The sequence below is a fragment of the Prionailurus viverrinus genome, chromosome B1 (genome assembly GCF_022837055.1).
Source record: "Prionailurus viverrinus isolate Anna chromosome B1, UM_Priviv_1.0, whole genome shotgun sequence".
NCBI lineage: Eukaryota > Metazoa > Chordata > Mammalia > Carnivora > Felidae > Prionailurus > Prionailurus viverrinus.
In genome coordinates, this window is record NC_062564.1 from 83,397,898 (window position 1) to 83,415,777 (window position 17,880).

The window sequence follows — 17,880 nt, forward strand, 5'->3', positions numbered from 1 at the left end:
TGTTTGAAAAGTTTTATTTGGTAGCAGAAAATATCTACAATTGGATCTTTACAAAAGAAGTTGTGCAAGAGGGAAAAATAAACTTATACATAAGATTTTGCTGTTGAAATTTGGGATGATTATCAACAATTGATTCAGATTACAACAACTCACACAAGTCCATGTCTTTCTATGTTAAGAAAGTAGAAGCTACGTTAATCCATTGACTAAACAGTTTGTTGAGACTCATAACAGACATTATAATGAACCCAAAGAAAGTTACGTCTATGGAAGAGAAGACAAACTAAATTATTTCAAGTTGTAGTAATAAACATATTTAGTCAGAGTAAAAACCAATTATCTCCACAACCCAACAATCAACTTTTCATCTTATCAAGTCCATAATGTCTACATTATTTATATACACCATGGCTTTTCATCTAAGAGCTGTATTTTAAATTACATACAGATTTACATATAACGTATCAGATGTTACTGACAATAAGTCTTACCCTAGGATAGAAGTCTCTCTCCCTGTAATCACTTGATTTGGTCATATGTACAATCCCTGCTATGGAGCTGATTGCTTATCTGACAATAAAGGACAAGACCTACGGGAATGACCCAGGACAGGATTAGGAGGGACAGGCTCACCTCGTTGTCTCTATAACTTTACTGGCTTTGTATTCATTCAAAATACTACTAACCAGTACTTTCAATGGGCCAAAGAAAGAGGCACTAAGAGTGTTTGAAAGCATCCAAGAATTATGATCAGTGTCTATAGTACAGGCATAAAGTAGCTAACATTTTAAAAAACATCAAAAATACCGTTTTCACTAAAGGGGGTAAGCAGACAACTTCCTACTAGTAGAAAAAGAAAGACAAACACTGGTGTTCAATTTCCAGTTTAAATGCATTTACGAATACGAAGATTGTGACCCCCATTAATTAAATACAAAGAGTCCAGAAGAAATTGATGCATGACCTTAAGATGCAAGTATAGCAGTATTTCTGTATCAAATTTAGTCTAGGATTAAATACAATGCTACACACACACACACACACACATACACACACACACACACACATTCATAGTACCTTTATGGAATTCTCTAAAATGCTCACAGTAGCTTATATGGTATTGATGAAAATAAAGATGAAACTGTATAAACTAGAGTGTAGATAAAAATCATCTTTTATAGCTTACTAAGTGATACCTTTTGTGGCTTAAGTAGCTTAAATTATTCAAGTTTAAATTTCAATTCTTGAAAGGAGAACTGTGCTTTGGTATTCAAACCTTCATAAGATTTTACAGTTTTTCAAAATAAGGAATAGAAAGTAAGAACATCAAACATGTGGGAGAAAAAGACTTCTGACTTTTGTCACATGATTAACCAGTGGCTTTCAACTCTCACTGGGCCAAAACTCAGCTTCTTGGAGGTGATTAGGGTTTTCAAAAGGTTCGAATCAAATTAAGTTTTGAAAACTTAATAAAAATGCACATTCTAATGTGTTAAATATCCCCCCCCTTTTTTTTAAACCATACTGGAGAATGCTTATGTATTAACTTCTACTACCAGAATAATTTATTTTTTTTAAACCTTGGAATATAACTTCAGCTATCTCTAACTAAAGAACCTCCTGAGATGTGTGTTTAAAACCTGCTATTATTTACACTTACTTATGTTTGTGTGAACCCAAATTTTCTTGATAGTATGCAAATAAGATATAAAAATAAATGGGCTGCTGAGGTTTTCCACCAACTCTATAATGTCAATTACACATTTGTGTTATTCACAAATTCTATTCCTAGTAATGGACCAAAATAAACTTAAATGTGAACCCAAAATATTTATACTGACAAAACGAACTTTTCAGGCTTTATGTGTTGGGGTTACACAAAATTTTATTCAACAAATGTTTGGAAAATAATGCTCCATAAGAAACTATCTTTTAATCTGTTAATACGATGTATAATGTGATTTCATTTGCTAAAACTGTCTAACACATTTCAGTTATTAGATTACTCTGCACAATGGGAAAAACTTCGACCAATTAGAATGCTGCAGGTCTCCAAAGAGGATAACTTGTAAAAAATTGAAAAACTGCACTAAAAGTCTATTTGCCTTAGAACTCTTCTGATAAGATTCCATTTTTGAATTAATAATATACTTATTGTCTTATAATTCTGAAAATACATTCATCTTCCACATAACACAATTTAGCATCTTCACACATCAACTGTGTTGTGTGTTTTAATGGTTTAGGCACATTTCAGTAACTTTGGATTTTATTTTGTGGTTTCACTACAAAACAGCTTGTGCACACCAAATTCAAACAATCTTTTTTTATTTAAAAATCCATCTGAAAATTCACTTCTGAGTTTTAGTTTTTGTTTAAAAAGAAGCAAACATTTAAAAGCATCAAATGTTACTAGTCTACAATTCATCTTGTTATGAACAATTTTAGTTCGTGGATTGGGGAAATAAACCCATTACATTGATTAGGCACAGTACTATGGCCAAAAGACCAGAAATCAGGGCACATCTGTGTGTTCAGGCAACAGTTAGAGGTCTGAATGGAGGGAGTCATGCCTCAGCTGTGGGTACTCTTATCTCTGCCTCCTCCAAAAACTGTTAGTAAGTCCCAAATCAATACGTAAGAGATTGTTTGTAACTTAGTTAAAAAAACAAGCAAACAAACAAATTATACCTGCTTTCTAAATTACACTGCAAAGCCAAAACAGATAAATACAACTGTAGTCTCACTATATATAATTTGTGGTTTTGATATCCGTATCACAGGACCGTATTACAGGTGAGACAGAATTATATAATTCCTCTGGTGATTTCAGACATCTGGTTGGAAGAGGTTCATGACTCTAAGATTTCACATTATAACAACACTCCAAAATTTCTCAAATTAGGGCAGTGAATATAAATCACAGTACAAAATCCTTAATTCTTTTACTGGAAAAGCAACTGGTGCTACATACAAGAATCACTTATAGAACATCTATTTTTTAAAAAAAAATGTAGATATAAAATATTAATTGCATAGGGATTTAAATATAAGGCCAAGAAGAATATTAAGTAAAGTTAAAAAAATCATAGAAAGGGCACTATGGTGTCAAAAGACAGAATTTCATTCTTAGAGTAATAAATCTGAATTACTGTCTAATTAAAAAAAAATCACAGTATGTTGCTATAACTAACAGTGAATGTTTCCTTAAGTCCAAATTGGAAACCAATATTAGGACTAACAAGAACACAACTAAAGCTCATTGTCTAAACCTGATCAGTGTATTAGCACATCAGTGCCTGGTACGTACCTGGTTATATAATCTATCTTTGCAAATAATGTAAAGTTTAATACATGTTAACAAGTGTGAGAGCACATCATCACTGCATGCCGGTAAGTGATCTGTAGGCTTACTTGATAGTGTAATTATTCAGTCTTCCCAAGGTGCAAGATCCCACCTGGCAGAATCTTCACTCAATGAACCAAAAACACTGTAATTAACAAAATATAATAAAGTTCCACCATTGAAAACTAAATGTACATGAACCAGAGAATTAGTTCCTGACACCAGTACATATATTATCCTCAGCACTATGGAACGCAGTGAATGACGAGCCCGTCTATACTGTGTAGTTTAGGCTAATGGCTATCACCTGATGTTTCAGGTAGACAGGTAAATTGTAAATCTACTTCTCATTTTAATGTTGTTAGAGTGCAGTTTAAAGAGCAATTTCCAAATCTAAAAGTAGCTTAGTTAACTTAGTATTGTTATATAGAGTAGTGTGAGGAAAAACAAGAACTCCCAAAGGAATTATGTTAAGGAACATTTGGGAATACCCAAACCAACGTTTTAAATGAAAAAGTGCATAAATACAGTAATACTACAAGTGTGTTAACTATGGAACAAATGTTTCTCTGGGAGCTAAACAATAGTATTTTCCCACATTATTTACATGTTATGGATTGTTGAGATACCACAAAGCACCATTTACAGTCTAAATTGCTTGATTATGTGTGAAAAGTCCTCTGACTTCAATTCTACTCAGTTGAGGATCTACCTAGAATAGAAGTGTCAGGTCATCTCAGACAGGATTTATGTTTACAATTCAGTTCTCGTTATTCAGAAACAGCGAAGCAATATTTTCATTTCACATTCTTGGCTGGTGTTTCAGATTCTGTGGACTGTCTCCCATCTGTCCAGGCTTCCCGAGTGCTCTTTAGAGCCAGAGTCTTCTGTTGGTCAACCACAACATAATCTACTCTCTCATCAGCTACACTGCTGCCTGAGCCACTGCTCTTTTGCTAAAAAGCAAAGAAAGAAAACCATAAAACCCCACGTATAAGAGAGTTCTTCTTGGTGAAATTTAGCCTTAAAACATAGACACTCATGCACTGTGAATAACTCTTGAAGTTCTACTGGGTCACATACATACAAAAATAACATTACTTCAATTTAACAATGTTGTTTTTCTCCTCACTGTACACTGTTTTCCCCTTAAATTTAAAATCACTGTATGTGGGGCACCTGGGTGGCGCAGTCGGTTAAGCGTCCAACTTCAGCCAGGTCACGATCTCACGGTCCATGAGTTTGAGCCCCGCGTCAGGCTCTGGGCTGATGGCTCGGAGCCTGGAGCCTGTTTCCGATTCTGTGTCTCCCTCTCTCTCTGCCCCTCCCCCGTTCATGCTCTGTCTCTCTCTGTCCCAAAAATAAATAAATGTTGAAAAAAAAAATTAAAAAAAAAAAAATAAAATCACTGTATGTTAAGAATTTAGATGAATGCTCCCGACACAGATGAAATTCTTTTTTTTTTTTTTAATTTTTTTTTTCAACGTTTTTATTTATTTTTGGGACAGAGAGAGACAGAGCATGAACGGGGGAGGGGCAGAGAGAGAGGGAGACACAGAATCGGAAACAGGCTCCAGGCTCTGAGCCATCAGCCCAGAACACAGATGAAATTCTTATAAAATAAGGATCACAGACACTTGGTTCATCTTAAGATACACAGCTTGCTTCTCCCTTTAGCTTAACCTTGACCTTTTCAAATCCTCAGAACATGTACCAGTGTTGACTTGCAGAGCCGAGAAATGTTTTTTGAAAAACAGTATTTCAAGAATGGCAAACTACATAGGATGACACGACCACTTATTCTAAAATACAAGTAGATACTAACTAACTTAAAACAAATATAATTATTGGGGCACCTGGTTGGCTCAGTTGCTTAAAGCACCAGACTTCAGCTCAGGTCATGATCTCATGGTTTGTGGGTTCGAGTCCCATGTCGGGCTCTGTGCTGACAGCTCAGAGCCTGGAGCCTGCTTCGGATTCTGTGTCTCCCTCTCTCTCTACTCCTCCCCTGCTTGTGCTCTTGTCTCTCTCTCTCTCTCTCTCTCAAAAAATAAACAAACATTAAAAAAAATTTTTTTTGAACATTTATTTTTGAGAGACAGAGTGTGAGCGGGGGAGGGGCAGAGAGACAGAGACACAGAATCTGAAGCAGGCTCCAGGCTCTGAGCTGTCAGCACAGATCCCGACGCGGGGTTCGAACCCACAGACGGTGAGATCTTGCCCAGAGCCAAAGTCAGACGCTTGACTGACTGAGCCACCCAGGCGTCCCCAAACAGAATTATTAATGCATTGCTGGGCTCTCTAGAAAGTAAGAGAAATACCCAATGTGTGAGGGAAACAGGGCATGAAGAGCTGTTCAATGTAAACTTTACAGGAACTGTGGTCTTCAGATGAATGTCAATCTCAGCAATGCAATCAGGAGGCCCGCAGTGGGAGGGTGTGTCGAATCTGAGGCTATCCTGTTAAGCTAGGGACCAATGAAACAAACTGAGGTGGTCCTATAGTTGTAGCACATTGCTTCCCAGCAGAAGAAAATGTAAATCTATTCTGAAGGAAACTGAAGTCTGCAGGATTCTCAGATAGACTCAGCAAAATTAATTTGCAAAAAAATGTATAAAACATGGAAGGAAACAAGCCATCAACAGTGTGAGCACAAACAATAAACAGATTCAGACCTCCAAGGACTTCAGATATTGAAATGATTGCATAAACAGAATAAATTATGTGTGTATAAAATCTTCAAAGGAATTAAAAAATAAAACTAAATAAAAGGAATAAAATATCATGAAAGAAATAAGCTATTCAAAACAGCTATGCATATTTGAAACAAAAGAGCAAAACTCCATGTTAGAACTAAAAATAATTGAAATTAAAAATTAAACAATGGGTTAAACAGAATAATTGAGAATTAGTGTACCTGGTGATAGAACTAAAGAAATAATCCAAGTAAGAACAAAGAGATGAATAAAGAGAAAATATGAAAAAGTGAAAAGAGGCACAGAAAATAGAATATGTTCTGACTAATCTTTAATAAGAAACCTCAAATGAGAGGATAAAAGGAAGAGTGGAAAAGCTATATATTTAAAGAGATGATTGGGACTTTGCCAGAACTGATAAAAAATACAAATCCAGAAATAAGAACAGCACAACTTCCATCAAGCATGATAGATAAAAAGAAATCTACGTCTAGCTGTCTAGACACACTGTAGTAAACCTGCAGAATACCAAAGATACAGAAAAGATGTTAACATCAGCCAGACAGAAAAGACAAATTATCTATAGAGTAACTGTAACTAGATTGACAACATACTTTTCAGTAGGAACAATGGAAGCCAGATGATAGTGAATAGTATCTTCCATGTGTCGAAAGAAGTATATTGCCAATCAAGAACTGTGAATGCAAAAAAACTCTTTTTCAAAAATGAGGGCACAATATAGACATTTCCCTCAAACAAAAATTGCAAGAATTTACTACTAACAGACCTCCACAAGAGGAACTTCTAAAGAATGTATTTCAGGAGGAAGAAAAAATGATTATGACAGGAAAGACTGAGGAACAAGATGGAATGATAAGAAAGGGAAGGTGGTAAATATGTAGGACAATGTTAAGTAAGCACTACCTATATAATAAGAATACTACTGGGGCGCCCGGGTGGCTCAGCTGGTTAAGCGTCCTGTGACTCAGGTCATGATCTCGCCGTCAGTGAGTTTGAACCTCGTGTCGCACTCTGCTGACAGCTCGGAGCCTGGAGCCTACTTCAGATTCTGTGTCTCCCTCCCTCTCTGCCCTTCCCTGCTCACACTCTGTCTCTCTCTGTCTCAAAAATAAATAAACATTAAAAAAAAAAAACCCAGAATACTACTAATGTGTAATTTGTGGTTTAACAAAAGTAAAAAACCAAAACTTTGGACAAAAATAGCATGTAAATCAAAAGGGGAATAATGTGAGCTAACACTGGAAAGAGAATGAAGACAAGATTTTGTTAAGTAGGCATTTCAACAGTAACCACTAAAAGAGGAGAATGTGTATAATTTCTATTATACACCATTAGGGATTACTCTCCATGACTTTGTTAATTGTGACTTATGAAACAATATTAAGTAATAGACTTTACTAAATTTAAATTAAACATACTAATAAAATTTCCCCAAAGGAAACATGATTCTTTGGCTTTAAGAGGTGAGCTAATTTTGTCTATAGAATGAGATTTCACTTACCTTACGTGGTGGTGTGGATTTCCCAGAATCTAAATCCAGATCTAGGTATTCTACTTGTTTGTCTCCTTTGGGCTTGACCATAGGACTGCTTCTCCCATCAAGGCTGTTACTGCCAAAAAGATTCTGAAAATGGTGATACAATGAAATCTACTATTGAACATCCACGAGACCTGTTGCTTATTTTGTCTGCCATCTACCAAAGCCAAAATATTTATTTTAAGAGGCTATGGTTTAATAAAAAAAAAAATGTCTTCTGAGAAAATTAAATCTGCTTTTAGGATTGGAGGAACATATGTGATATAACAGAACTGATTACAACTAGGCTTTAGAGTAAGCTAAACATGGTTTCAAGAGTCAAACTGGGTTCAAACTAAGACCAAAACATCAAGCTAGAGTTGGCTGCAATAGCTCCAATTGAACATTATTTAAATGATATCTTTACTCGATTATATTTTTAAACTACTGGATCCTTTCACTCCTTGCTTTCTAATTAAAATTTTTAAAACGTTCTGTATTTTAAGACTTTCACGCTAAAATTTAGCTTAGAATATGTATGTTAACTAAAGCCTACAAACAATGACTGCACTGGCAAAGTCCGCTTTGTTTCAACCTGGAATTTTTAGCTCTTAATTTCTTCTGTCTTCTCTTTAGCCTTATCCCTTCTGTCCTACTAGGAATTGTACAATACAAGGGTTACTCTCCATAAACAGATAAAGGACAGATAGAGGACAGCAATACATGACAAAAACAAAAAAGCTTAAGGCAGAAAAATGCAAAATCAACAGGATGTTAGGAACTTCAAGATCAATGCTCATAAGAAGGAAAGCATGACACGAACTGACGCCCCTACATATGACCTCTATGTGAATTACGACAGTCCTTCCCAAGGTGTGCCAACAAATGCCTTATTTCTCTGCCTTGCTGCTTTGAACCTCACCCAGAAATGTTCTGGACTTCTCATAGGAGAGACTATATATTTACTAGCAGCTAGCATTCTTTTGTCTTCTATCACAGAGATAGGAATACTCACATACTTTTGAAGAAAACCTTAACGATGTGATATACTTAAAATTATACTTGTTATGATGAACAAAACAATTTGGAAACTGCATAAACCTGAATCTGCTAATCCTTTTATATATCACTACTCCTTTTGTCTTTGCTCAAGTCACACAGAGTAAGCTGTGATTTAGGAAAAAGATAATTGCTAGAATTTGCAATATTGACTCTATTCCCTCATTTGAAGCAGGGCTGCTGACAGCCCGCATGAAACATTTTTGTGAATTAGAAAATGGTGCGTGCTCCTTCCTGTGGGGCTACCCAGCTCTGTGCCAGGGCCCACAGCTTAGTGAGCAGGACATGGTCTGAACTGCATGTACTCATGAATGCAGTACTATGCAGTCTACTCGACACATTACATACTGTGTGTAATGTGAGCAAGCAACCTGCATGCTGGAATGTGAGGGCTCTATTTGTGGGAACGCAGTTTTATTTTTGAGAGACAGAGAGAGACAGAGCGTGAGCAGGGGAGGGGCAGAGAGAGAGGGAGATACAGAATCTGAAGCAGGCTCCAGGCTCCGAGCTCTAAGCTGTCAGCACAGAGTCCCACATGGGGTTCGAACCCACAAACCATGAGATCATGACCTGAGCTGAAGTCAGACGCTTAACCGACTGAGCCACCCAGGCACCCCTGTGGGAACAGAGTTTTAAACTGAATTTACCAACTACTGGTGATAAAACACTAAAAAAAAATTTTAACAATAACATGTAAGGCACAAAAAAGGTGATGTACAAATAGCCATTCCCCTCTCCCCCCCTTTTTTTTTTAATTTATAAAGAAACTAGTTTTTTGGTTTTTTTTCTGAATGACTCTACATTTCATTCTCATATAAAAATATCAAGCAGGGGAGTGGTGTGTGTGTACAATTTTGTATTCAAATGTGACTTGTGAAAGAACCCCTACCTGGAATACCCCTAATTGGAAATGCCTACGGTTGTTCATACTATTGCAAGGCTCGTGAAAGGAACACACGAGCTCATATGATGTACACATTTACTTTCAGTAAGTTGTTCCTACAGAGAAATGTCTCAGAATTGCTGGTTAAACTGTTTTCTGTCTAGCTATTATTAGAATTGGAAATTTTTCATCTTTAAATATTGTTAAAATTTGTGTCCCTGCAAGGCAGTCCATTTGCTTTAGATCTAATTTCAACTACGAACAGCCTGTCTCTGCGTTCTAGCCTTTAACCCAGTATTTTCCCAAAACAGTTTAGAAAAACCCTAAGATTCTAGGAGTTATCATAAATGTTCTGTGAATTAAGAAAAAAGATAACAGTTGTGCTTTGTTTTTCTAAAATTCTTTTTAAAATGTGAAAAGTTATTGAAGGTATTTTTGTTGTTACTGTTGTATAACAATATTCATGTCTTTAATAGTGACGTGTGGTCACTCACATTTTAGGTGTCATATTAAGGGTTCACCTCACGAATGCCTGACTTTGGATCTTTTTATAAATTAACAGGCAGCACCACCAATTCACTGTTTCATTAAACACCGCCTGCTCCATGATCACTAGTATGAGAAATAAGTCATGCTTCAAAACGTCAATGTATAGAATTTAATCTTCATTGTAGGTATAAGCCAGGTTTGATCTGATCCTGTCTCAACTTCTCCAAGACAAATTTTTTTTACTGATCAATCCAGGCACAATGACATCTTGTGAATTTCTATGGTATACCTTTAATGCACTAACTGCAAAGAGGTGTGGAAAATAATCCTGTAACTATCACATTCTTTTCTAAGGAAGAGTTGTCCGGATTATGATCAACCTTTGCAGCTGGCAGTGTGAAGAGATGGACATGGTGGCTGGTTTTTCTATTGTGAATGGTGGGCAGATATTTTCACCCAGAACATTTTTGCTTTTTCTAACACTTAGGACCTAAGTATTTCAGAAATTCACCAGCTGGCAGGCAAAAATACCTTTCTGGCTTAATGTTTTATACCTTACGAGGTATAAAAGAACAAACAATTTCATATTTTTATTTCCTTTGACTTTTTGATTGTAATATTTTTCTCTCTAGTCTTTTCCCTTCATGATAAATCACACTTCCAAACTTTCCTATTACATGCCCTTTGCAAAATTTTTATGGTAATTTACTATTTCAGGCAAAAGGACACGCTTTAGTATCTCAGAAAAAAGTTACTTTTGTAATAAAAAGTCCATTCAGCCACCTAAAGATTAAAATTGATGATAATATGTACTCTGATGTAGCACTGAGGATTTATGTAGACTTTTCCCAGTCTATTTGCTATAATGAGAAAAAAAATAAGGTAATAAAAATAATAAAACACCACTTCTCAAGTTGAAAAACAGTAAATCCCAAAGCAGAAGCCAATTAATAAAAATTGCTGTGCCTTAAAATTAGGGAAAGTGTTATTGATATAGCTGGTTTGTATTCTAATCCAGGCTGATGTAAATATTTTACATTATCTTATTCATTCTGAGCACTGCCAAAATTTGATATTTTAAAGTGAGTTTAAGCACCAAATCAAGCTTTTCAAATCACTTAATTTTGTTTCCTGACAACACAGGGTTGTGAGGAATCTGTTTTTTCCTAAAGTACATTAAAGACGTAAAACATGTCGAGAGAAATGGACTTTGTATTTTGAATCCCTAAAGAGTATTGTTTTAAAGAAAATAAAGCTGGGGCGCCTGGGTGGCTCAGTTGGTTAGGCGACCAATTTAGGCTCAGGTCATGATCTCGCAGTTTGTGAATTCGAGCCCCGCGTTGGGCTCTGTGCTGACAGCTCAGAGCCTGGAGCCTGCTTCAGATTCTGTGTGTCCCCCTCTCTCTGCCCCTCCCCTCTTCACGCTCTGTGTCTCTCTGTCTCTCAATAATAAATAAACGTTAAAAAAAAATTAAAGAAAATAAAGCCACTAAAATGTTAATCCTTCCAAATTTTGACATCAGATTTCTGCTTCTCCTGGCAGATACTACCTGGTTGTGCCCTGATAATATCTGCCCTCCCCTCTCTCACATGAATGGGATTTTTAGTCAGGTCCGCTGTCCCTCAGAAGAAAAGCTATGGTTCCCAGCCCCTTTGTGTCTCTGTGTGTATGGCAGTTTCTGGGAACCTTCTTTATAAGGCAGTTAGTCAGGCTGTACCCTTGCTTCTTCTTCCCTTCCTCTGTTTTGTAGCTTGGGATGTGAAGTGTTGGTGCAGCAGCATCTTGTTCTAGGAGCATGTGAGCCACACCCAGAAGATGGTGGACTGGAGAGCTGGAAGGGGCAGGCATCCCTAAGGGCTTCCTAGGACAGGGCTGCCACACAACCCTGGCTAGACTCTCTCTGGACTTATTTACACGAGAAAGAGATAAATGTCTGTTACTCAGAGGTGAACCTAATCATAACCAATACACTCATCTACTAAAATACAAATAGCAGAGCAAGAATTGAATTTGATTAGAGGGAAAACATAAGCAAAATATTTTTAAAAATTAAAATGGGTTTGTATTCTTAAGTATCTGAAGTATTTTCTGGCAACTATCTAATTTCTGGGGAACGCAGGCTTGCTATGATTATAAAATTCTTGTGCCTTGTGGTAATACAGCCGATATGAAACAAGTTAGGTTTGTAACAGGTCTTTAATCATTAAGCCTTATCTAAGAGTGTATTATTGAAGATTATCAAAAGACCTCCTATAGAAGATCACTTCACTATAAGAGTACCATGAAGAGGTTCTGCAGAACTGCATTATGAAATGCTTCTAGTATATTTTCTTGAACAGTTTCAAAAATCAATTATTTCTCAAAAATAAATATAACTAGAAAGCTTTTATGATTTTTAACTCATTTTTAATCTACTTTATAAATACTGGCATTACACTTTGACCCATTATCGGCTTTAAATTTTACAATGCTATTTTTAAAAAGCATTTTAAAAAGTTGTCTTCTATCCTGTTTCCTTAAGTATATAAAGAAGGATGTAAGGGCCAGATTTAGAGACTGGAAGAAAGGTGCACGACTTGGAAGGGCTGCTCAGGAAGACAGAAGTTAAGGTGCAAATTTTACATACTGAGTCTTCGCTGGATAGGTTTGGGTTCATGGGAACATAATTCTCTTCACTGTCGTGTGAGTCACTGCTTGAAGTTGTGCTATGCACTGAATCCGGTCGGGGAGACAAGGGAAATCTAGAGGAACTAATTAAAGAGATTACCGTTACAAACCTAAACCTTGACAACAATTTCTAAAATCACTTCCAAGATAAACATGAGTGATCGTTTACATTCTTTCACCAACAGTCACTAAAGTTTACAATCATTTATTGTACACATTTATTCATTACAACTTACTGCAAACCCTCAAATGCACACCTAATATTTATAGCTATATTGTAAAAAGTAGGCCTTTGGGCATCAAATTCCTGTGTAAAACAAAATAAGTATTGCTAATGATTTGGGGGACAAGTAGAAAGTCACAGACATGAAAAGGAAGATTTAAGTTTCTATTAAATACAGCTACCTATATGTAAACATAAAACATGAACACATATTTAACGCAAGTTTATAACTTCACATATCTTTTAATTACCTATATATATTTGTTTGTTTATATCTCTGTATAAATACATAATTTAAATATATAAATTTACATTTATAATCTCTGCACCCAATGTTGGCCTTGAACTCACGACCCAGAGATTAAGAATTGCATACTCTTCTGACTGAGCCAGACAGGCACCTCTTCTATGTACATTTTAGCAAATTTTGATTAAATAACCTCTGCCAAGAAACTACCGTATTTGCCAGATCAGTAGTTCTGAGAAATTTCTAGCCTCATGAATGCTTTATACCCTTGAACATTACCAGGAACCCTGAGGAACTTTTTGTTTATATAGGTTGTATCTATTTACTGTATTACAAATAATAGAACATTTTTTTCAAAACCCAGAGTACACAAATACACATTCTATTTATTAGCTGTCTCGGGGATGTGATCATACGTTACGCGGTCCCTAGAAAACTCCAGTGTGCACTCATGAGAGAAGCAGGAGTGGAAAGGCAAATGCCATCTTAGAATCTTAATGAAAATAGTTTTCACCTCACAGAACCCCAAAAAAGGGGGGGGGCCCAGACTACACTTTGGGAACCGCTGTTTCAGGTATTTTCCATCACAGTGAACAATCAAGCTACACATTTCAAACAAAGACTTACTCTCGAGCAAAACTCCTAGTGATGGGAGATCTAACTGGGGCTTGCAGTTCTTCCCATTCTGGCAAAGGTTTTATTTCTAAAGGTGCTGGCTTGGCTGAAATGAAAGAGAGAAAAAGAGGCTTCAGTATACAGACATTTGAAAAACAAAACAAGATCCTCTATGTCTCTACTTATGTGTTATAGCCAAACACACCTAAGACCAATGGTTTCATACATGAAACGAAGTTCATGGGTGTTAAGTGATTTGCCCAAGGTTACCGAGCTAAATAATTAGTGACAAAAGCTAAATCAGATAATGTTTCACGATTGTTGATTCAAAGTCTAAAGCTCTATTACATCATGTTGCTCCTTAATTTAATATTTTATGAATATAAACTAAAGAAAGGGTAATGTGACCCAATTCCTTAACAGTTAATTGATGTACAGTTTTCATTACTTCCTTCTTTCTTTTTTTTTTAAATAATTTCATTCTCAAGTATGGAGATTTAATCTATGTAAAAACATTTCTATTCAATATTGAAGCATCAGTTGTACAGCTATACGTATGACGTACAAAAAAAGTATTAAATACAAAACTCCAATAAAATCAAAAACTGAAAACAGAATTCACTAAATCTTTTAAATTAATTCAAGCCCAGTCTGAAAACAAATAAAAGAAAGCAATAATATTTTAAGACTCACACTCAGCTGAGAGAAGGCCTAATTAAACAATTACCTTGAATTTTCAGCTTAACTTAACCAACAATATCCTTTATATCAAATTAAATAATAAACACACTAATAATATTCTTATTAGCCTGATTTATAAGTGGTCTTTGTTTATTTACCTCATTATCACAATAGGCAATTACCACGCTAGTGCATACCACAGAGCTCTCATTTTTTTCATGAGAGTGAAACATTTTTCAGAAGAACTAAAACAGTATTACGTGTTAATGCTAATTATATTTTAGGAGATTATTTAAACATATTAGGTAAATATTCCAATTACATTTCATTCTGCCACTCCAAAGAAAAGTTTTCATTTTTCTAGGTTTCCTTCTTCTAGTCTTTGTCCGTATATAGACATACTTTTACTCAACTCGTATTTTTAATCAACTATGTTATAATTACAATCAAACTATAAAATAGGTGGTCATTTTAAAGGGCAATGTCGATTCACTGCGGCTTATAAGTATTTTTGTCTGTTCAACACGAAAAACTCAGTGTGATTTTCTGAAGACTAGATTAAATTTAAATCTTGCTCATCTATACCTTTAAAATGGACCAGCACAGAATACTGTGCTAAGTGAATGTATTTCTTTAACTCCTTATGTTTCACTTTTTTGCAACCCAAAGGCTAATGGCAGTTTAGCAGTCAAATTCTAAATAATGCCATAAAATAATGAATCTATGGAAGTGATTCTGTATTTTGTCTTAGAATAGAATACATACAACACTATATATAAATAAAGGACACATTTGGAACTCACAAGTAGCTAACAAGCTTAAAGAAAACAATGCACTGATGTCTAAAAGGTTAAGAGAATAATGTAAAAGAACAAGACTGAATACCATGTATTATCAAACTTAACATGCTGCTGTTAATGGCATAACAAGTAGACTTACTACGTCTATGGAAAGACAATGGGAAGACACACATTATGGGAAGCATTCACTTTAGAAATAACATGCTAGGAAACTTTATTTACAACAGCGGTAGTATTTAAGTCTCTTCTCCTTTACTTTTTAAGAAAAAACATCACAAAATAAAGAAATTCCCAATGCCCCATCCAGCATGCGGTGCTAAAGTACATACCCTTTCTTCTTGTAGCAAAGTCACCTATGGTTTGTGAATCAGTTCGCTCTAAACCAGGGGGTTTGGGTCTTAAAATTTTAGGACTTTGACCTAATTGGTAAAAAGAAGATGCTCTTAATATAATGTTATTTTTTAATTGGAAAAATGGATTCTGTAAAAAAGCCACAGAGCCCTGAGCAGAAATGTCACACCTCAAAAGCATAAACATAAGTTTCATTGTGGAGAATATTTTAACCTTGCCACACATCACTCATGCTCAGTCCAAGGGAAAGGATGAAGCTGCATGCAACAGGGTAACAAGCAAAGTGTTATAAAAGATGGCAGGGTGTTCGTGGGGTAACCAGCCTGGTTAGTGGTTATCTTTACTTGGGGGAAGGGAGGAAAGCCATGTGCCATGTTACTCTTCTAACGTGCCTTAGAAAACCGGACTAAATAAAAAATTATAAAATACCTCCATCAGACCTCAAGTACATCTTTTCTTTGAAGTCTGATGTCTGATATGAAAGTACTGGGGCATACTTCCCAATAGCATTATTTTCTTAATTTTATTCAGGTATTTAAATAACCTTAATCTGACTATTCCTTTACCTCTTGACCAAAGCCCTTTGAGAAAAGCAGGTTGATGCCATGGTGTTTGCTAGTCCAACATTAAAACCAAGACCGACATTTGTCTCCCCTGGGCATACTGGTAGCTGCCTGGTGACATAATTTTGCAAGGATCAGAAGCTAGGTTCTGGAACTGATGACTGTCTAGCTTTGATTTAAGTATTTGAAAGCATAAATTCAGTTGCCATTATTTTCTTTTCATTTACTCTCTGCCACATGTAAGTACTGCCGAAAAGCCTTATGAAAAGTACAGAGTTAACACCCAGCAGTGGCCTCACTTATTCCCACAGGAAGCTTGGACGCTAGAGCAGCAACATCGTTTAAATCAGTTATTTGATTATTAAATCAGTTATTTGATCTCTTCTCAGTGGCACCAAATTTACTTCTTTTTTGGCAATTACAAAATTTAGTCGACATCTAATAGATGGCAAAATCAGAATTTGCCGATTAAATGACAATATCTAGTACCTGATCTACCAAAGGCTAAAAGTTTCTGAAAATATGAGTCTCTAGGTTATAAAATAGGAAGAGTTCTCTAATGAGCCAATTTTCTGAGTTAGGTAATTAATACCTTGAGTTTATTCAGAAAGGGGGCAGGCTTAGTTTAAAATGTGAGTGATAAAATTTGAGGCCATGATCCTACCCCTAATGTTGACCTATCCAGGGCCCCCAATGGCAGGTCACTTTCCTAAAACAATGGAGGATGTCAGCTTTTTATAAACTCCCCAAAATAATGTACTTCCCTTCAAAAAAAAAAAAAAAGTAAGAGGCAGAGGGTAAGGTTTACTACAGAAAAATATACTTATTTTACAGCCGAAAGGCTTTTTACAGATCAAATCCAGCTTCTTCATTTTATGGATGAGATACCCTTAAAGGATGAAAGAGGTTAAGGAAAGAGGTTGCTTGGGTCACAACATTAACTGGAGGCCAAATGAAGGCTTCCCCTAACCTCCCACTGCTGGTGTATGCTCCTGTGCTGTCCACATTGTCTATCCCTTTGGGAAGAGAAAATCCGAAGAAACCAGTGTTTAGAGGTCAGTTTTGAACTGCTAAGTTCAGTTTGAGATCTTACATCTACTTAAAGCCACACATAATTGATTCGTGAGTAATGTGACATTTAATAATTACAAATTGCTTTTCAGAGCAACTTTTGGTTTGGTGGTGTTCACTCAGTGTCTTTTGCTCTGCTCCTTTTCAGCAAGACCCATTTTCATTAGCTCTCAGCCTCCTTCCGAGTTTTCAGTGTGGTTATCTCCCAGTGGTCACCCTCAGCATCTCTCAACTTTGCACCCTCAGTTATGTTCATCTATGTTTACAGTTAAATACTCGAGGTCATGTGACTGCTAAATCCACCTGCCTGTGAACTATCCATTCTTCCATTGTCTGACAAGTCCCCATAGTGATCTTTCTAATACCTGACCCTGAAATGATCATCTCTTCTCCAAACCAATTCTACTTGTTTTTTTTTAAGTATCTCAAGGGTACTCCTTGGTTTTCTTAATAAAAAATACTGTATTGGAGAGTCTGGGTGGCTCAGTTGATTAAGCGTCCGACTTCAGCTCAGGTCATGATCTCACAGTTCGTGGGTTCGAGCTCTTTATCAGGCTCTGTGCTGACAGCTCAGAGCCTGGAGCCTGCTTCAGATTCTGTGTCTCCCTCCTTCTCTGCCCCTCCCCTGCTCTGATCTGTCTCTGTCTCTCA

General features: G+C 36.1%; 1 protein-coding gene across 5 annotated transcripts in view; it reads right to left on the minus strand.

Annotated features, from left to right (window-relative positions):
- GAB1 (GRB2 associated binding protein 1) overlaps positions 1–17,880 on the minus strand; it is a 125,950-nt gene continuing 108,070 nt past the window's right edge. For 3 of the 5 annotated variants that reach the window (XM_047855914.1, XM_047855913.1, XM_047855918.1), the window contains 5 exons: positions 15,574–15,663; positions 13,776–13,869; positions 12,638–12,761; positions 7,565–7,687; positions 1–4,302 (listed from right to left, as the gene is read on the minus strand). In XM_047855914.1, coding sequence (XP_047711870.1) covers positions 4,144–4,302; positions 7,565–7,687; positions 12,638–12,761; positions 13,776–13,869; positions 15,574–15,663 — 590 coding nt within the window. In that variant the 3' untranslated portion in view covers positions 1–4,143. The remainder of the gene's footprint in view (positions 4,303–7,564; positions 7,688–12,637; positions 12,762–13,775; positions 13,870–15,573; positions 15,664–17,880) is intronic. The other 2 variants (XM_047855917.1, XM_047855916.1) reach the window with 1 other exon arrangement.